This window comes from Anolis carolinensis, chromosome 2 (assembly GCF_035594765.1).
Source record: "Anolis carolinensis isolate JA03-04 chromosome 2, rAnoCar3.1.pri, whole genome shotgun sequence".
Classification (NCBI taxonomy): domain Eukaryota; kingdom Metazoa; phylum Chordata; class Lepidosauria; order Squamata; family Dactyloidae; genus Anolis; species Anolis carolinensis.
In genome coordinates, this window is record NC_085842.1 from 69381710 (window position 1) to 69404330 (window position 22621).

The 22621-nt window shown below is 39.0% G+C and overlaps 1 protein-coding gene across 3 annotated transcripts in view; it reads right to left on the reverse strand.

Moving 5' to 3' along the window:
* The window catches only part of cacna2d3 (calcium voltage-gated channel auxiliary subunit alpha2delta 3), a 713907-nt gene that overhangs the window by 526481 nt on the left and 164805 nt on the right, over positions 1-22621 (reverse strand). For all 3 annotated transcript variants that reach the window (XR_010002615.1, XM_062969910.1, XM_062969909.1), the window contains exon 3: positions 16191-16307. Coding sequence is in view for 2 of the 3 variants with exons in the window: in XM_062969910.1 (XP_062825980.1) it covers positions 16191-16307 (117 nt within the window). In the remaining variant the exon portion in view is untranslated. The remainder of the gene's footprint in view (positions 1-16190; positions 16308-22621) is intronic.

The window sequence follows — 22621 nt, forward strand, 5'->3', positions numbered from 1 at the left end:
ATAGGGCAAAATACCAATGGAGAAAATGTGTAACTAGACTTTGAGAGAGCTCTTCTACCTATGCCAGAATGAATTTTCAGCATCTTCTCCCATGACTAATCCATGCCAGTAAACAGGGAAAACTGAAAAGCAGTGGGAGAGGGGGCTGAATTTCATCCTATTAATGAAACTAAGTAAGTGGTGTTTCAATAAAAAAAATCATTTGTGTCATTTAAGTTTTGAAAAGTTCTTATTTCTTGTTAATGGTAGGGATCCAGTGAGAGATGCAGAAGTTGGACAAGGATTCAGGAGAATAGAGTTCAGATCCCCCCTCAGCCATGGACACTCAATGGGTCGCAAGTCACACTCCCAGCCTCCAAGGAAGTCAAAAGCAAACCCCTGAATAAATCTTGCCAATAAAACCTTTGCCTTAGGGTTGCCATAGGTCAGAAGCAAATCACAGCATTAAAAAGGTAGGAGAAGGGAGATTTTTGCAAGAGAAGAAAGAGTGATTTTTGCAGAAAGATAAAAAATAATTAGTCCTTATCTAAGGACACTGAACAAGACATGACAACTGTGTACTAGTTTTGTCTCACAGGTATAATTTTATTTTGAAGAGAGCTGTGCATTAATTTATAAAATTTAATTTTGTGGAAACGTTAAATTGTTTTTGAAGAGATGATAATCAAGGGAGAAATTGTTAAGGAGTGGGCTGATCAGTTTTAATCATGTCTTTTGAGTTATTCATACATATTTTAAAAATAGTCTTCCATAACTTTTCCATTCATGAAAATCTAATATGAAACTCAACTGTGTTTTAAACAATTGCACAGATATGCACCTTTCTTTTCTGGCAGCAGACTTTCAGGGGCAAACTGAATAAATATGCAAAGCTTCAGCTGTTTGGATATGCAAAGCTTGAGGCTGGTAAAGAGCAGGGCTGCTCAGCCTAGGGGCTCTCTGTTGGCACCCCTTTCACTGGAATTTTAAAATTAGAAGTACAGCTCCAAGCAAGGGTTGAAAGGTAAGATTAGGCCTTTGCAGCAGGCTACCCAGCTAACTGGCTGGCAGGCACACTTACTAGTGCTCTAGTTGGCTGGCTGGCTCTCCTCTCCTCCATCCCAGAATTTGGGAAGATACTTTTAAAAGAAGCTAACTGCCAATGCAGGGCCAAAACAAGGACTATGTTTATATGTTTATAAGGGCTAAGTATGATTCCAGTTATTGTTGCAATGTCATTGTTTTTTAAGTAATACCTTACTCTTGAAAATAATTAAAATAGTGATTGGAGGGATAATAATAATAATAATAATAATAATAATAATAATAATAATAATAATAATTTTATTCTTGTACCCCGCCCCATCTCCCCGAAGGGACTCGGGGCGGCTCACATGGGGCCTTGCTCAAACATCACAATATAAAAACAAAACAAAAAACACAAGTTTACAACAATAAATCAACAATATCAGTAAAACAATCATAAAAGACAATCTTACAGGATAAAACGTTAAAAACAGGAATATAAAACAGAAGTCTGGGCCAAAGTGCGAATGTGTCAAATCAGGGAGAGGTAGTTATATAACTGACATAGTCATTAAAGTACTAGAAATGACAATAAGAAGGGATATCAATAGAAACAAACAATCTGAATGCTACAAGCAGATTGCCTGTAGTACAAAACACATTCCTATCTTATTGTTTTTGTCATCATGTCAAAACTCACAACAGAGGATAAGGCGCAATATACGTATCCTTGAAAGATGCATGATAGTCCCCCTCCAACATTTAGGGAAGGTAAAACCCTGTAACTACAAAACTAGTGATAAAAAGGAGGCAATGGATCAACTTAAGGAGAAGAGTGGATCCATTGCCAGGCATGCCATGCAACCTTGACAGCCAGTAAAAAAAATGTAGACTGGGTTTGGAGGCAATAACAGAGGTTTAATTAGTTTTCAGGACTGAAAAGATGTCTGATAACAGTGTCTCCACTCAAAAGAAATTGGACATAACTACACAATATAGTGCAAGCCAACAGAGCTTTCCCTGTGTTCTCAACTGAGGTTGGGAAGCTCTGCCCTCTACCTAGACTGATCCACATTGAATTCCATAGAGAAATGGATGAATCTACATTTTAACAAATAAATAGGGGACTCAGCTGCAACCCTAACCTTGGGAACTGGGACTTGGAGAACAAAAAGCCTGAGTGGAGGGAGAAATGGGACAGTTCAAGTGATCAGTTTTTAAAAACTGTTTTTAAATTGTGTCCTGCCACCAAGAAATGACCCACTTTGGCCATTATCCCTCCCTCCCTCCCTCCCTCCCTCTCCCAATTCCAGGCATCTTGCCTCTTACCACTCTCTGCCTCCTGGGAACTGCTGCTCATTCAGCAGGGCAGAAGTGTGTCCACACCCATTTCAGGTTTGTATTGGCTGCCTGGTAGGTTGCACTTATTTTAAAAAATAATCTCATGCTTGCAAGGAAGTGTTGCTGGATGAAGGGAAGAACAAGTGCTGGCTTTCTAGAGTGGCAGCAGAAAAACTGGTGCGAGTGGTTGCCTCTTCGGAACGCTGAAATTCCTTTGATGGGCTGCATACAGCACATGGGCCATATCTTTTGCAAGTCTGATTTATACTGTTGAATGAGTGCAATTTGACATCACTTTAACTGCCCTGGCTCAATGCTATGGAATCATTGCAGTTGTAGTTTTAAAAGGTCTTTAGCCTTCTCTTCCAAAGAGTGCTGGTGCCTCACCAAGCTACAAATCGTAGGCTTCCATTCTATATCATTAACTGTATTGTATATGGTTTGATTTTTGCAAACTTTGAGTCCCAGTTCTGAGAAAAGGCAGGCCACGGACAACACTGACATCTTTCTAGCAGGATTGAGTCCCCTCACCAACCATGACCTGCTCTTGACTTCTTTAAAAAAAAACTGATAATATCTTGCATTGTATGGTAACTATGGTTATGTATATAAAATAATAATAATTAATTAAAAAAATCCCTTGGAGGGGAAAAAAGAGAAATATATTTCTCTCTTTTTCCCCTCCAAGGGAATTTTTGTATATATATTTTTGTGTTATATACAGTAGAGTCTCACTTATCCAACATTCGCTTATCCAACGTTCTGGATTATCCAACACATTTTTGTAGTCAATGTTTTCAATACATCATGATATTTTGGTGCTAAATTCGTAAATACAGTAATTACAACATAACATTACTGCGTATTGAACTACTTTTTCTGTCAAATTTGTTGTATAACATGATGTTTTGGTGCTTAATTTGTAAAATCATAAACTAATTTGATGTTTAATAGGCTTCTCCTTAATCTCTCCTTATTATCCAACATATTCGCTTATCCAACATTCTGCCGGCCCGTTTATGTTGTATAAGTGAGACTCTTCTCTCTCTCTCTCTCTCTCTCTCTATATATATATATATATATATATATATATTGCATTTACTTTCCATTAACACAGTATTGGGACCAAGGCAGAGCTTAAATGACACATCAGCACACATTTCATATACATGTATAAATGTTAAACTAAATTTATACTTGATAAACCTAAACAATATAACTCTAATAACAGCTTCTAGAAAACGGAATGGCTGCAGTGAAAAACACCTGTGAGGAGAAAAATATTTACCCACAATTGTCCGTGTTTATGAAATGCAAATGCTAATATTTTGCTCTTTGGGGGTGGGGGACTGAATCCCTACATGTGGGATTTCATGATAAAAAGCTTTAATGTCCCTGTTTTCTCTTGATAAACCCTGCTGGTTTACTGACGCGTGAATGTGCTGAAATTGAATTACTGTACAACAGCAATTACTTTTCACAGTACACCTATAATGGGAATCAATTTTGCAGCGAACACCAGGTAGCAAAAACACAGGGGCAAGAAAGAACAAAAATGAATAAAGGGGAAAATCTTCCTTTCTCCACATTCTCCCATATGGCTTTAACACTATAACCTTTTTTTACACCAACTCTATTGTACTCAAAAAGTGTTTTCTTTCTTCTTCATCATCATTTTTAGCATTATCAGTGTAAATCAAATAGCACTTTGCATTAGGAGACAAAAACTGTTTCATAAAAACCATTTCAGGTCTTACAAAAAAAGAGAGAGAGATATTCTTACACAATTAGGCTCTCTGCTTTATTTGATGCATGACCTTTATAAACACACTTCAACTTCTGGTATTTATTTCTTTTATACATCTTTTTGCAAGTAACATAATGAAATGAAATGACCATTTTGCTTTCTGCCAGGAAGATTATTGTGGCAGCTTCAATGTTTTCCCCATCTCTGAAATACAAGTTCTCTAACTGACTAGGTTGATAATGCTCCCCCTGGACTGGATAACAAAACATTGTTTGATTTCAAGTTATTCTACGTATGCTTTCAGATTTCTAAAGAATAATTAGAGTGGCAAAACAGCATCAAAGTATACCTAGGCGCTGGTGCAAAACATGCTGGATTAGATTGCTACATTAACAATGTGGGAGAAAATGTTTACATTTACATAAATTACCTAGGTAAAATTTGGCTTTCAGCACCCATTGGACTAATGACAGAATCACTAAATATGTAAACTTGAACTTCAAGTCTCAGTGCACTTCCAGACAGTATTTATAATTTGGGAGAGAACAGATTAAAAAGGGAGGTGGCCAAATAACCTTTGTGCTAAATGCATGCTCAATCGCAGCAATGGAGGGAAACCTTAATTCAAAAATTCCTTTTTTTATCCTGGTTACAAGTGAAAAAAAGCAGATTTTCTCATGACTGTGTGCCCTGCAATCGTGTAAAGTTCAGGATTTCCCTCTTTACCTCCTGTAGAGACTGCTTCCCACCACTGCCAGTTTTAAATAGCTCAAAACAGCTGATCAGCTGTTTGGGCTCCCACAGAGACACAGCTTGTTTCTAGCTGGTTTCAAGAGAGAAGAAGCGGAGAGACATTAGAGGTCTTTGAAAGTGTTTATTTTAAACTTTATAATATGGAACATGTGGAACTTCTGGAACATGGCCATACAGCCTGGAAAACATACAACAACCCCATTAAATAGATTGTGAATAAACAAATGGGGAAAGAGGAAAATCTGTCAGCATTTTTTTAAAAAATCTTGTCATTATGCTCTGATGTTTATATGCAGGGATGGTCCACCACCCAGGCAAACTAGGCATTTGCCTGTGGAGCCATCTTGTTGGGGGCGCAGTTGAGGCTACTCCTGGCTCCACCACTGCAAGGAAGGAACCAAGGAGGTCACCGCTTTGGGTTGCCCAAACCACTGAACGCCTTCCTTCTTGCCAGAAAGAGAGTGTGGAATGGAGGCCTCACTGCAAAACAGCAGCTGCAGTGGCACCGGCGCATTTCCTGGATTGAGGCGGCGGCAGCAGCAATGGCATCGACGAATGACCTGTATGTTCCCCACTTGCTTTCCCCTCCCCTCCACTTTTGTCTCGTGCAGGAAGAAGAAGGTCCCTCGGCACGACCTGTCTGCCTGAATGCGCCTGCACAGTGCGTGCTCCTCCACCATGCCACACCAATGAGTCCACCAATCAAAAGGGCGGAACGGGAAATGTGTTGCTATGGAGACCGAGAGGTGGGATAAATGGTGCTCCCAGGTCCCAGAAGCATTTTTCCCCCCTCACTGTGTGCCAAGGAAAGGGGCGGGGCAAGTAGGTAGGCATGAAAAGCAGTTCATTGGGTCCTAAAGACACCTGGTTTCCCATTTTTAAATTTATTTATTTATTTATTTACTACATTTATATCCCACCCTTCTCACCCCAAAATATTCGGGGCTTTATTTCTTTCAGTTTTATTTTTCAGCAATTGATTTAGGGGGAACGCGCCAAAATTCGGGGGGTGGGGGGTGCCAAAATTCGGGGTGTGCACCAAAATTCTGTTTGCCTACTCTTTAAAATTACCTAGGGATGGCCCTGTTTATATGTGCACATAGGAATCGCTCCATATTTATATTAGGATATTTTCATGTGCGCATATACACATCTGTGCATAATTGAGTGATTAAAAAATCTTCCACCATATGTCCCCCATCCACTCTCCATTTTTATCCAGAGACACAGAAGGGCTGTGAGGATGGTGGGGGAAGAAAGACCGGGACTGGTAGGTCTGTGTGGGAACCTGCTCTATGGTCCCAGGTTTGTTTATCTCGCATATTAATTACTGTCTAGAAGCATTTTCAGGGAAAACCTATGCAACTATTAAATTCCTAAAAGTAACAAAATATGAAAAAGTTAATTAACAGAGTCTAAACTTTCTTTAATAAAGAAGGAACTGCATCTTGGAAGTCTAAGGGGGAAATTCTAAGTTGTTGCCTTTCTATTCATTTTGGTCGTTCTTGAGCAATAGTTTTTATTCACATGTACCTAGAGAAATATTAAAAACAATTTTTAATCACCCTAAAGCTGTTCAGAATAAATTAAAACATTTAGCATTATGAAAGAAGAAAGTAAGTTATGTAAGTGAAACAAACCTTCATTTGGCTATCTTTGAAACTCCCAATTTAAAGCCTTACTCTATACAATTCAAAATATCATGGATGATCAGTAGGGGTCCATTTACACTGTAGAATTATTGCAGTTTGACAAAACTTTAATTTCCATGACTCACTGCAACAGAATTGTGGCAGCTATATATTTTAGCCTTCTCTGCCAAAAAGCGCTGATACCTCAACAAACTAAAACTCTAGGATTCCACAGTACTGAGTCATGAAAGTTCTGTGGTGTCGAAGTGCATTAATTTTACAGTGCAGATCATCCTTGAACATATGTGGCTGAGCACCACAATAGACCAAAGTTAATGATGAATAATATGCAAAACCACTATTATAAGCAGACAACCCCTTGAGTATAGGAAAGCCAGAAGAAGAAGAAGAAAACCACAATGAGCCAACTCGAAAGTGCAAGACTCTGTTCTTTCCTCTTCCTCTGGCTGAGTCAACTGAGTGAAATCTTTTTCACTCTGAACCCTGCTTGCATCAGTTGAAACATGCCCAGGATGAAAAAGAAAAGTGTAAGAATGAAATAAAAAATGGGACATTTTAAAAACAGGTGAAACAATGAGAAGACAGAAAAATTAATATAAGTGAAAAAAAACCTCAATACAAATAATTGAAACAGACTACAGTAAATGCATACTGAACACACTAAAAAGGCGAACCAGTTTAAAAGCATGGACATAAAATACTTGGGAAGTAAATCAGTTAGATCCAAAGACTTTACTAAACAGCCATGTTATCCTGGGGTAGGTGCCAGTTGGAAAAGGCATTCCACAATTTGATTGATATAGTCCACTCTCATGTCCACCTACAGCACATTGGCCTCATTGATGCGAAGCTGAGTATGAACCCTCATCCTCAACAGCCTAAATCCTGTATGTCTCTCAAGGATCAAATTTCCAAGTTGTTCAGGACTTTAAATGCCATCACCAGTACTTTGAAGTCACACCAGTGAGTACAGCACCCAAGATTCTCCCATAAAACATATGCCACTTTTTTCTAATTACCAATTTTCAGATATGAGAAGGAATTAAACATTTCATGTAACTTTATCTTTGGCAATAACTCCAACAGTAAAAAATATGCTGTGTTAGCACAGATGATTATTTGGCAGCTAATTGAATTAGTTTGTTAGGAACCCACTTCTGCCTGTCATATCACTAGAAAAGAGACACTGTATTAACATTTAGATTTTGAAGCATCTTGAATGGTGCTTCTGGTAATTAAAATTCTCAGTGAACAGCATATGCACAAGTGAAGAAGGAAAACTTTACATCCAAGGCTAGGAATTTGGTATTAACTTTTGGAGTAGAAGCAAAAGATAAAATATATACAGTAGTTTGCTTTTTTAAAAATGAGTTCAAGGTGATTTTCAATGCTCTTGTTTTTCCCACTTTAATCTCATAGCAACTCTCTGAGGGAGCTTGGACTAAGAAAGACTGGTTCAGAGGTCAGCTAGTGAGTTTCATGGTTCAGAAGGAACTTGAGCCTGGGTCTCCCTAGACCCAACCCAACATTTCAACTCTTGCACCACATTAGCTTTGAGGCGAAGAAGCCAGGCAAGAAAATCAGGGAAGATGAAGAAGTAGGTAAAATTGGTGCTCAAAATCAGCTGTATCTTAGAAAGATCCTGAGAAAAATATTATCTGGTGAGCTCCTTTCTCTGTCAATAGGACAGAAACTGTCATTAGCTTTACCACTTGTGCACATTTCTTGAACTTGTAGTGAACAAGAAAAATGAGTGCCCTGTAAATGAAATTGGCTTCCCCACATATAGCAAGTTAGCCAGCTTTCACACTGTTGGTAGAGTTTATTCATTGTATTTGACAGAATGGTCATCTTGGACTAGTGAGATCTGCTTCCAATAGTGGGTGGTCTTAGGTCCTTCCTAGGCTGATTCAAACATATGATTTGATATGAATGACAAGGAGGATGGTAGTGTTTCTTTTATGCTATGATAGGTGAACCAAAATGAATGGAAAAGTTCCATATTTAGTTCTTGTTCTTTCTGATTTTATACTGGATGAAAATATACCAACCAGGGGAGTATAAAAACTCTCTAATTGTACTGGGAGCTAACAGAAATATTTTGGATAAACAAAACATGTATGGATCTTTAAGAACCCATCCAGACAGGCCCATATCCCAGGACCTGTGTCGGCTCTTACTGGAGGCATCCAAATGACACCTCCAGTAAAAACAAATTAGTATGGAATAAACCAAGTTATTCTGAATTACTTTGATACCCCATTACATCTGGGCCTTCCTGAGAGGGCCAGGTCTAATAGAATATTGAGCCTTTGACTTGAAACACTGCACTTTATTCCTCTGCCCCAAAGCATCTTAGAATATAACATTGCACTTTAGTTCTAGTGGCCCCTCCAGGCCATCCTCTCCTCCATCCCAGTGGTCTTTTTTCTTCTTCTTCTTCTCTGATTCATATGTTATTTGAGTGATTATATTGCTTCTGTTTATGTGATTGTTTTAGTCAATTGTTATGGTTTTTTTTAATTCTTATAGCGTTTTATAGTGTTTTCAGTGTTTTATTGTACAATGTTTTATGCTGATTTTATATTGGAAACCGCCCTGAGTCCCTTTCGGGAGAGAGGGCGGTATACAAATAAACTTTTACTTACTACTTACTTACTTACTGTTGGAACCCAATTGTGGGTAGTTCTGGGTTTACTCAGGGGTAAGTCCTCATTGTCATCCTGAACCTTTTGGGCTCCAGGTGTTCAATGGTCTGGGATGGCAACCACCCTCTCTCCCCCCCCCCCCCAGGCCCAAATTTACCCCTAAAAATTAAGTGAAACGTACCTGGTTGCCATAACTTTCCTCCTCATGCCCTCCTATTGTGAGGAAATGAAGTGTCAGGACATGGGGTAGGAGGAGGGATTTTCCTCCCCCCCCCCCAGTCCCCTGGAGTGTCATTTCCTCATGCCAGGAGGGTGTGAGGAGGAAATTTATGGTGGCCAGGTATATTTTACTTCATTTTAGGGGTAAATTGGGGAGCTTTGGGGTGGCTGCATGCCATCTCGATTTTAATCAGGATGACATGCAGCCACCTCCCACCCCACTTCCGGAAAAGCTCGGGAATTTGGGGGAATTGGGGACAGAAATCTGTACCAAAGAGGATTTTTAAAACCTGATTTGGAGTGGATTTTTAAAGCCACTTTGTCATAGATTTTGGCCTTGTTTAGAAGCACCCTAAAAGAAAACTGGAAATAAAATGAACAAAATCTGTGGCTTCTGGTTTTTCTAATCAGTGTGGATGTGTTCAATATGATGTAATTTTTCTGTAGAAATTCTTTTTTGGTGTAGACAGGGAATACTGGTGATAATATCAAAGACAGGAATTGCGGTTCATATTTGTTCCCTAGATGTGGACTGCTGAAGCATCCCATAAGGAAGGGAAGCGCTTTTAGCCATAAAAGCTCTCTGTGGGAGCAGTGGAGTATCAAAACTGATTTGCTTTCAGTCTACTTATTTTTCTTTGTGAAGAACATCATTTATTGTATTTCTCAAATGACATGTTTTGCAGCAGATATTTTCAAACAACTGTTACTTGTTACTGAATTGAATGAAAATTATTTCTGAGTAACCATGGTCAGGATTGTGTTATATGTCTGAGCTTCTCTCTCCTTTTCTCACCTTGTGCTGTAATATTGTCTCCCTGACAAAGAAGAACATGTATGAAAGATGGTTACTGCAGCCAACTCAGTGAGTGAGTCCTGCATTAATACACTGCTAACATGCCGCTCCAGCGAGATTGAAACAATGAGGATCACGTGAGTGGTCTGAATGATAATTATGTCATTATCACTCTGGCCTGGGTGCTTACAATGCTGTTATGGAAAATAACTACATTTCTGTCTTCATGATTAATTTCCTCTAAAATGCACACTCTCATATCTAATGCAATAATGTTGCTGGGTCAGATTTTGCCCTAAATTTATAAAATGTCAAGCTATTCAAGTTATTTTTGATAGGCAATCAAACAGCAAATGATGCTACTACCCAGGATACTTAACAAGCTTGCACTAGTTCTGATCATAGATGACCAACAGCCACTTAACTAGATCCGTGAATCGAGCTTGTCCTGATATTAGAAAATATGAAGTCTTGTTCTTAGTCAACAGTAGAAATAAAGACTGGTCACCAAATACAGACAGTAGCTTTTTATGTCATCATTTTTCAATGTACAGCAAACTGGGATGCACTGAGTGTATGTGTTTATATGTGTACATGTGGAGAGGGAGAGAGAGAAGGAGGGAGATGCAAACATTTGGCGGGGGGGGTAGCAAATGCAAAAGTATTTTGGGTCCCCTTTAGAATCTAAAATGAATTAGATTCTGTAAATCTTTAGGGGGAGAAAATCTGTGGCTTCTACCTTTCTCAGACTCTGTTTAGAAGAAATCCTGGTTACTTAAATCTACCTAAAACTGCCAAAACTGAAAATATTTTAGTCACTCTAAACTTCTTATTCCTGCATTGAAGAATGGGTGACCAACCCCTAGTGTTGTACAAGTGAGAAGCAACACAAAGAAGGTGAGAACTTTCTATTTGATCAGATGTCAGGGTAAAAGCTGGAAGTAAGGATCCCATGCTGAGTGTCTCCAGACTACATATCTGAAATGGAATGTCAAGTCAAGTGACTATGAAATGCTATACCTATTTTGAATGAGTAACAGTATAAGTAGTAAAACAGTTTTGCCATTTTAGAACTAAATGAGTGGAAAAAGTATTTGCAATTTCCCTAAAGGATAGGGCCATTTATATTCCATAATGGAGGCAAACATATTTATTCTGCAATGATGTAATTGGAGTTCTGCATTAAGAAAAACAAAATTCCATGACTTGTATACTTTATGCAAATCAAAATTATCTGTATATTTTCTGTTCATTTGAATAATGTAGTCTGTCATTTTGTACACTTTTATACAATCTAGTCTGTCACCACTAGTCAGAAGAATAAGTACAGCTCAAGCAAATTTCCATGCATCTTAGGGCTAATCCAAACAGGCCTTTAACCCAAGATCTGTCTCAGTTTTACTGGAGGCATCTGGAAAAACCAAATTAATTTGGGACAAAGCAGGTAAACCCTGCTTTATCCTGAATGAATTAGATACCCTATTAGATCCGGGCCTTTCTGGAAGGCCCTGTTCTAATGGAATATGGGCCCTGTGGGGGCAGACTACTGAGGTTGCTTCTGCAATCCCAGTAGTCTGTCCCCACAACCCAATTCACTTATTTGGGCCCCATGAGCCCGGAGAAGTGAAGACACCATCCACCATCCCCCAACCCCCCCCCCCCCCAAATGCCTGATAAAGAGGAAAACCTTACTGCACCGCCATTAGGCCTCTCTGGAACTTCCTGGACTGTATCAATGATGTGCCAGGAGGTAGGGGAATCATTCCTCTCTCCCCCCCCCCCCCCGCCTCCTGGTGCATCATTGGTATGGTCCAGGAAGCTCCAGAAATACATAATGGTGGCACAGTAAGGTTTTCTTCTCTTTTACGGCTTGTTTTTTTTTTTGGGAGGGGGCAGTGACTCCATTCCAGTGCAATAGTTACTGTGCCTGAATGGGGGCAGCCCGGCGGGAAAGCATGCAGTTTTGGGGTTAAGGTGTGAGGACTTAAACCCGTGTCAAAGCAGGTTTCTTAAACCCTCTTTGATGTGCTTAAGGCTGGAAGCGCCCACAGCTACACCCTCCAAAACATGCACTATAAGCATGGGCAGCTGGTGGTTTCATATCAATCAATACAGTGAATCCAATCCAAGTTTTTATCTAGATTTTAAAGACTCTTCAAGGTGCTGAATCCTACATCCCAAAAAGATTCAGCACCTTGAATGGATTTACCTCCCTATTTGCATGGAAGGCTCCAACTACTGCTAAGCTTGAGATCTAAAAAATTGTCCATCCCGAAATTAAAACTAAAATGACCAGAAAGCTGAATTCCATTCCCCAAATATTTAACTACTGGGTTTTCTGTGCTGTCACAGAATTACAGCATACATAAAAATCCGCCTATGATACCAGCCAACCATTTCTGTTATAAAAACTTGTTTCTCTAATTATATGAACTTTTAAGAGATCTTAAAATTATATATTACATTAATAATGACATTAAATTGTAGCTAATCATCAGGGAAATCATATTGCAAAGACAAGAGGGAAAGAAGGAATAGGAATAGTCAAAAACCATATACAATTACTGCCAAAATTGCTTTCAAAAGAATTCATGCTACTCTACAGAACGGGCAGATTATAACATCTAATTTCGGGTCTGCTTTCTCTTGATAACTAAAGTGTAGAGATATGAGAAGTCCACTAGTGTATAACAACCATCACTAGAATTTAACAACTATGAACATAAAGGAATAAAACATGAGACTGAAATGATCTCATTTCTCCCAGCAATGGTGCTCATCATTTACCACTGAAACTCTTATGCAAAAGCCCTTTGACACTGACTTCAAAATGAAGCACTCCCAAAGCAGAAAACGATAATACACAGAAGAAATATGTTATCCAAAGATTTGCATGTCTCCTTTCAGGGTAAGAAAACAGACCACAACTGCCCGAATTCTTCTTAAGCCTTTCTCCATGTCACTTTCCATGGCATTACTCCCAAGTTACTGCAACTGCTAAAAGGTTAAGCATATTGCTACTAAAGAGAACTTTTATACATTTAAATAGAAAGTTCAATATACAAAACTATAATGAAAAAGCAACAGTTTTGTCTGTATTTACCTTCAAATCACCTGCAGTATTATAATGAGCTAATAAACTTCATAGGGCTTTCCTAGATGTTGGCTTAACAAGCAAAAAAAATCTGCCTTAACTCTCATTTTCCTGGCACATAGTATCTAGGTTAAGGCTACACACATCCTTATTAAATCAAATTCAGATTTGCATTGCCACCCACGTTCCCCTATGCAAGCTCATTTCAGGGTTAAAGCACAGTTCTGCAATGATCATGTGTGCCATACTTTGCATTATTTCTGGCCACATGGTCAGAATTGCTCTGAGTCCTCCACCACCCATGCATGCAAATGTATGAATATATGCACATTCACATTTTATACATATGCCTCGATAGGGCCTTGGTCATCATATTAAGTGAAGCAAAGTGGCTAGCATTTTCATACTGATCTATGGAGGTGTATTAATATCAATCCGCAATTATTCACAAAAACAAACCTTCAAAATATAAAGGAGATCGCATGCTAATGAAACAAAAATGGAAAGTGTTGCATGCTAGGAAAAATTAAGGAGCTCCCATTTGGCTGTGCCACCAATCCACCTAACCCCCAGGTTCAACATCAAAACCAACCCAGACTGCAGCCAGGTGTAAAATAAACCTGGGTTTCCAGAAAGGTGGAGGATAAAGCCTTATTTTTAAACCTGGATTTAAGCCCTCAGGATTTGAAAAAGAATTGAATTAGATTTGAATCCTTAAGAACATAGTATGTTGTGTCAGCACTAAAGACAAGGTGAGTATGATTTTATTTCATTTTATGTAGACATCCCCCTTAGGCAAGGAAAACCCTGAAATAGTTGCCATTTCCTTTCCCTGAAATTTAAGCCCCTTCTACATTGCCATGTAAAATCCATATTATCTTCTTTGAACTTAATTATATGGCAATGAAGACTCAAGATAATCCAGTTAAAAGCACATAATCTGCATTATCTGCTTTGATAATCTGGATGATATGGCAGTGTAGATGTTGTGGCTCAGCCATCATGGCCCAGTTTTCAACGAGAGTTGGAGTCAGAAACAGATGAGGAAGCGGAATTCGAAGACATTCCTACTCAGAATTCAGGCCCCATGGCCTTGCAGGTGCCGGAAATCAGGAATCCGCTAATTGGCAAACATTCCGAATTCTCTCCAGCATTAACCACACCAGATGGTACAGACTTGGGGGAGAATGGAAGTTTAATCGGAGAGATTTTGTTACCAGAGATAGAAGTTAAAAACAGGGGCTGAGAAGAAGTCAAAGACTCGCTCTCAAACTAGATAATAATTAGTTTTCCCATGAGAACTTTCATGGGTCCTGTACTCCCTAATGCTTACAGACTTGGGATTCTGTTAAAAGTACTCTGCACTGTATTTTCATTGCAGGGTCAACATTGCTTTTCCTCAGAAGATGTTCCAGTTTCCAGCTCCTTGCCTTGACTTCTGAATCTGTGCCGAGTTTCCAGTTCCAGGAGAGCCGTGCCGAGCCGCGACTCTTGAGTAGACCTTGCCTTGTTACCGTGACTTCCTTGTTCCTGAATCGAGATTGACTTCACTTTGTTTACTTTGCTCCTTTGACTTTGCTATGGGACTTTCCAAGTGAATTTGCAGTGTTTATTTTCCACTATTGTTTCATGGACAAATTTTGATATCTAAGGGAAGCTATCGAGATTCACTTGTGGATTACAAATTGGACATTGATGAACTTTTTCTGAATTACAATAGGCTATTTATTATGGACTATTTCTTACTTTGACTTTCCACCTTAAATGCGCATAGACCTATATATTTACTCTGCTTCAATAAACAACTTGTGTGTTATATTGGCTCCTGCCTGGATTTTGAGTGCTCGTACTGCCTTGGGGTGCAACAGTAGAAGTGGCCATAGTCTACAACACCTGATATTCCTTGGCAGTTTCCCATCCAAATACCAATCAGAGATGATCCTGTTTTTCCAACATCAGACAGGATCTGGTGGGCTTTGGGGTATTTAGTTCCAAAGCACAATTACACTCCAGCCAAAAATATACATATTTTAGCTTTGAATAGCATAGGGAAAGGTTAAGGGCCCTGTGGTGTTTGTTTTCTGTCTGTGCCCCTGTTCAGAAGATTTCGCCTCACTTTCTGTCCCTGTGATAATTGGGTTTTGAAAAATGTAGCTTGTTATGGGATTGGTGACAAAGTTTTAGTGGAGACACCTTTACTCCGTGATAACTCCTGAGTGGATTTCCCTTCCTTGGGGTAGATTTCTCTCACTTCCTGTTGTCTCACCCCTATTTTTAAGTATGAGTCATTTGTAAGTCAAATGTTTGTAACTTGGGGACTGCCTGTACAAAGTGGCAAAGGGAGGTTAAACTCTTTCCCTCTCCATGTTTCTCTCTCTTCTGCTTCCTTCCAGCCGTAGTTCCTGATGTGTCTTTGGGAGCAATAGAATATAGTAGGCCATCCCACAACTCACAAGACATTCCAGGAAAGTAGCAATGCTTTCTTTTTTGTTTTGCAACACTTTCTACTAGTTGTCGTTTCAGGAATGCTCTTACAATATGACAATACTATATAATGTGACATCATTTCACTTGGTAGGAAGCTACAAAGAGGGCCTTACAAATAATAAAATGGTTGGGGGAGATAACCTCTCAAGACAGAGTAATTTAAGTAGCAACATACATCCAGTCTGAAAAAACATTGCAAAAAATCACCATCATCCCTCATTCCATCCTTGGTTTAGTTGTTAGCTCCCATAGAGTCAACCACAACACATGGCTACCCTATGAATGAGTATTCCATGTTACCTTGACATCAATATCCCCACACAGGTCTTACAAACAGAGAGCTTCATCCATCCATCTGGAATGTGATCTTCCTCTTCCTTGATTTTATAGAGGATGATTTTTTCAAGAAACTTAGATGATGAATTCTTCCTACCATTATGCTACTTACCCGCACAGCTTCAGATTTTTTATGGAACATCTCCTCCATAATTTTCGCTAGCTTCTTCACAAGCTGAAGGCCATCAATTTCTTCTATGGTAACATCCTTCTCGTATTCTTTATATTTCTGGAAGAGAAAAAAAGTTGGTAAATGGAACAGCAGAACTGCAATTAGATACTTATAGTAATTTGTCTTTCATATATATATATATATATATATATATATATATATATATATATATACACACACACACACACACACACACACACACACACACACACACACACACACACATATATATATATATATATATATATATATATATATATATATATATATTGGTGTGCAGGTCGAAGAATGTTTCCCACAAGGGCATTCTATATGCTGGAACAAAATGAAGTGCTGGCTCAATCCCAACGTGGAACATTTCCTTTGTGAAATGGTAAACAAAGAATGAATGATATGCTTGTGTTGGTTATAGACCTTTAAACAGAAGGCACAAGATACAAAACTGTGTATTATAAAACAATATAGAAAGGTTCAAGGGGATAACATTCAATTAAATTACATTCATCTGAGGTAGTGGACCATATCTTGATTTCTACCATACATTCATTTATCAAGGAATTCTGTCTTTTCAAAGAAAATAAATATTCTGCGAAGGACTATTTTCAGCAATAGATAAGTTAGTTTGGTTTTGGGCTTCCTATAAGAACTGTATATTAAAATATATGTTAAAGGTTTTAAGATTTAACCAAGCCATATGGGAAAAGTTTTTCATAATACAGAACACCTCTAAACTAGTTTTGCACCTCTGCAGAGAGAGGTACATTAAGGTTTTCTACAAAAAATTCAGAAATCTAAGGATAAGCGTATAAGAATGATATCAAAACTTAATAGATATTTATTCTCTAATGGTATTTTCTCTGTTTGTCTACTTCAGACAACCTGTGAATGCCTTATTTTTGAACTTACAGTCATAAAAATAGATTAGAATGAACTTCGTTGTTCTTGTTGTTATTATTGTTATCATCGTCATCATCATCATCATCATCATCATCATCAAGATGACTATGACTTATGGCAACCAAATGAAAGAAATAAACCTTGTTAACAGCCCAAGCCTTCCTTGGTTGAAAACAAGCCACCTGTAATTTTCTTATGGCTTTCCATTTCATCAAACATTATTGTATTTTCTTGTGAGCCAACACATCTCAGATGTCTAAAGTATGATAGCTTCACTTTATTCACTTTGGTTTCTAATTTCAATTTGGTTTCCATTTCTTTTAAAACTATCTAGTTTTTCATGCTCTACACCAGCGCTTCTCAAAGTGTGCCCCGCAGAGCCACTGAGGCTTCACGAAGCATACTGATGGGCTCCATGGTTCCCTCCCCCTTCTCCCCCTTCTCCCCCTCCTCCCCCTCCAAGCTTTCCCTACTCTTTCCTGCTTTCCCCCCTTCCCTCACCTCCCTCACACCAAAAACCTTTTTCCCTTCGGCCCCCTTGCACCCAAAAGCCTTTTTTCCTCGCTTCCCTTGCCCCCAAAAAGCCTTTTTTGCTCACTTCCCTTGTTGCCAAAAGACTTTTCCCCTTGCCTTTTTTGCTTTCAAATCCCTATTTCTCTCCCATCACTTAAGGGATCTTTTGATTGTTTTTTTCCTGCATGGCAGAAGAGGGTTGGATTGGATGCCCCCTGGGGCTTCTATTATTATTATTATTAGTAGTAGTAGTAGTAGTAGTAGTAGTAGTATTACAGTAGAGTCTCACTTATCCAACATTCACTTATCCAGTGTTCTGGATTATTCAATGCAGTTTGCCTCCCGCCCCGATCCACAGGTGTTTCTTTAGGCAGCAAGGATTGAACTTTTTATGAATTTAATTTCTGACAATGTTGCTACTGTAAGTTCATTTCATGCAATTCTGTCTTTATTTCTAGTCAATTTGTTAGTGGCCAATGTTTTTTAGTCAATATTTTCAATATATTGCAATGTTTTGGTGCAAAATTCATAAATACAGTAATTACTACAAAGCGTTACCATGTTTTGGACTGCTTTTTCTGTCAATTTGTTGTAAAACATGATGTTTTTGGTGCTTAATTTGTAAAATCATAATGTAATTTGACGTTTAGTAGGCTTTTCCTTAATCCCTCCTTATTATCCAACATTTTTGCTTATCCAACGTTCTGCCAGTCCATTTATGTTGGATAAGTAAGACTCTACTGTATTACTATTATTATGGCTGGGTGGTTTTTTGATTGTGCTTTTCCTGCATGATAGAAGGGAGCTAGATTGGATTGCCCCTGCAGTCTTCCACTGAAATAATGTTAAGTTTATGATGGTCAAAAAGATTGCCCATGCCTGAAATATATATATATATATATATATATATATATATATATATATATATACACACACACACACACACATACACACACACACACACACACACACACACACACACCCCGGTGGAAATGCGTTAAAGCACTGAGCTGGAGACCGAAAGGTCCCAGGTCCAAGCCCCGGGAGCGGCGGGAGCGGCTGCTGTTAGCTCCAGCTCCTGCCAACGTAGCAGTTCGAAAACATACCAATGTGAGTAGATCAATAGGTACCGCTCCGGCGGGAAGGTAACGGCACTTCATGCAGTCATGCCGGCCACATGACCTTGGAGGTGTCTACGGACAACGCCGGCTCTTCGGCTTAAAAATGGAGATGAGCACCAACCCCCAGAGTCAGACATGACTGGACTTAACGTCAGGGGAAACCTTTACCTTTACATACACACACACACACACACACACACACACACATACAGTAGAGTCTCACTTATCCAACATAAATGGGCCGGCAGAACCTTGGATAAGCAAATATCTTGGATAATAAGGAGGAATTAAGGAAAAGCCTATTAAACATCAAATTAGGTTATGATTTTACAAATTAAGCACCAAAACAACATGTTATACAACAAATTTGACAGAAAAAGTGGTTAAATACACAGTAATGTTATGTTGTAATTACTGTATTTATGAATTTATCACCAAAATATCACAATATATTGAAAACATTGACTACAAATATGCATTGGATAATCCAGAACCTTGGATAAGCGAGTCTTGGATACGTGAGACTCTAAATGTAATATATAATATAATATATAAACATTTATTGGGGCTCCACGAGAAACTTTTGCTTAAAAGGGCTCTGTGGCAAAAAAGTTTGGGAACCCCTCCTCTACACAATAGGTTTTGTTGAAACTCAGCTGTCACGGCCTGTTCTTCAGCAGGAGTTAGAGTTTGATTCAGAGTTTGACTTGGATTTTGGACCCATCCAGGACTTGGATCAAAGCCCAATGCCTTTGCAGGTGCCTGAAGTTGTACAGCCAGGAAATCCACTAATTGGCGAGCATTCCGATCCTCAGTCAAGGTTGCTTTTACCAGATGTTGTTGATGCAGGGGAGAATACTGCTTTTAATCAGAGGGAATCTTTTGTGAAGGAAAGGAGTCAAAGGGGGGGGGGGGGGTGAGACAGAGTCGAAGGTTGGCTCTCAGGCGCATTAATGACTTTCCCATGTGAAGTTCTGTGCGTCCCAACTCTCATTGACTTGTGGTCTTGAGAACTTCTTAAAGGTGCCTCTCTCCCTGCTCTGTTTGCGGTCAGCTTTGCCATCCTTGGGAGAGAACTCCATGTTCCAGTATCTTGCTCCTTGCCTTGTTCCCTGCCTTGTTCCTGTGCCTGGTTTCAGGATCTCCAAGTCGTGTTTGTGCTTTGTGTCTCTCAAGTAAACCTTGCCTTGCTAACCTTGATTCCATGATTCCCCAGAGGCTGTTTCCCATGTTGATTACAGTTTGTGGATTTGCAGCGTCTTGTTCCTGTTCCTTGCAATTTCTGGCTGACCCTGGTTGGACGGCGTTTACGGACTAACTCTGACTTCTTGTTGGAATTAACGACTTCCATTTGTGGATTACAATTGAGAGACTTTACTGGACTTGATTTGAACAGTTAAAGACTTTATACTTTGGACTATTATTTATATTGACTTTTTACGCTACTTGCTTGCATATACAGTAGAGTCTCACTTATCCAACACTCACTTATCCAACGTTCTGGATTATCCAACGCATTTTTGTAGTCAATGTTTTCAATATATCATGATGTTTTGGTGCTTTATTTGTAAAATCATAACTTAATTTGGTGTTTAATAGGCTTCTCCTGAATCACTCCTTGTTATCCAACATATTCGCTTATCCAACGTTCTGCCGGCCCGTTTACGTTGGATAAGTGAGACTCTACTGTACATATATATATTCCTCAATAAACTGCTTCAGTTGTGATACTGGCTCCAGTGTGGTTTTCAGGGTGCCCTCGCAGCCTTGGGGTGTAACAGGTTTTGCAAAGGTTAATTTTCTTCTTAACTTCGATAGTGCATACATCAGCCAATTATAGTTATATAAGATAAAGCTATAACCTGTAATTTGAAGCTTAACCTCAATATACTTAATGTAAGAGCTTTTAATGAGCATTCATCCTGATAAGATATAGAAAACACCTCAATTAGTAAGGGCATATAAAAGTACACATTTTAGGGGGCATAAATAAGCAAAAATTACATTGCTTGGATTATTCTGATTATCTTATATACACTTAAAATTCACTGTTAGTTATGCACTATGAACTATCCTACTCTATGTCCATTGAGTTTTCTTGATAAACAAACATGAACACTGTGATCTGCGGAGGAGGCACTTCCCTTGGTTCCACCACCATCTCAAGTGTGGCTGGTGGGAACAAGAGAGGGGGCCTTCTCCGTGATCACTGCCCACCTCTGGAACTCCCTTCTGAAAACTGCCTCTTCCCTCCTCTCCTTTAAGAAGTTTTTAAAAACCCACCTAGGTGCTCAAGTTTACTGGGGGGAGCAGGGAGGAGGATTAGCATCTGCTTAAACTCTGACTCAGCTAACGGAGACCTAGGTCAGCTTGCTGTCTGCCACAAATTGTACTATATGTTTTACATGTTTTAATTGCTTATTATTATCAGAGCTATTACAGAAATATATCCCAATTGCTCCATGTTGCACCCCTAGGCTGCACAGGCACCTTGAAACCACACTGGAGCCCAGAATATAAGCAATCAAGTTGTTTATTGAAGATTATAAGTAAGCACAAGCAAATAAAGTTCAGAGTCAATAGAATGGGTTAAATCCACAAGAGCAGTGTACTTGAAAGTCTATAAGTAAGAGTCCAAGAAAGTCACTCAAATGTTATAGTCCAAACCTGAACTCGACTTAGTCCCACAAGAAGTATCAAGAATAGTTCAAACAGGATTCAGTTCCAACACATGAAACAAACCACAGGAAACAAGGCTAGAATGCAGGATTAATCTCCAATATAATCCAAGGTAAACAAGACTAGAGTGCAGGATCAATCTCCAATATAATCCAAGATATTGGAAATCCACACGGCAAAGTCACAAGAGTATTCAACTGGATTCAAAGGCAGGAACAAGACAGGAACTTGAATCAAAATCCACGTCTGCAAGGCATAAAATAACACAGAGCAAAGATCTTTCTCTCTTGAATTACAAAGTTGACACCTCTGCTGTGCAGAGAAAGGACCAGGCATTTAAGGAAAACCCAAGGTCTCCCTTCCATGGGAAGACTATTTCTCTCATGACAAAACTACTTATTAACACGCTTCAAAAGCAGTCGTTTACTCCTTTGTAAACATTCGCGCTCCTTTCTTCGATAAGTGATCGTCTCCCTCCTGTCAAACACATTATCCTCCTCTAAACTAGAATGTCCATCTTGCAGATGGTGAACTGGCCTTGACTGCGGAGAAGAATATGGTTCAGAATGCCTTCTTACAACCATTTTGTCTGTGGTCCCAGAATCCACTGGAACATACTCTGGCTGCATTTTAGGTCCAAAATCTGACTGAATGTCAGGCCCAACCTGTGAGTCCTCTGGCAAAGCAGGTGCAGGGACAATTACTGGCTGAATGGGCTCAATCTCAGGCTCAGGCTGAACTACAACACTCCATTTGTTTATTTACATTTTCATTTGTTATTTTAAGCTGTTTTATAAGTATACCTGATGTTGTTTATTTGACTGTCCATGATTTTATGTATTTGTTATGTTTTTTATGCCCCTGAATGTTTGCCAATTTTTGTTGTAAACTGCACTGAGTCCCTTTCAGGAGATAGGGTGGGATAGAAATAAAGTTTATTATTCTATTATTAAATCAGGACTATGCCAAAACACTATATACAATTTCTGGAGGTGCCAAAAATGATTTGATGTATAGTAGTGTGTGATATAAGGTCTGTGAACTTAAAACTTTTGAGATCTTGAAGTATGTCTGCAAGTCCATCATGACAAAAACAACCAAACTGAATAATCTTCTGGGTTGGAACCTAATGATTTTAGGAAAAGGAACCATGACTACATG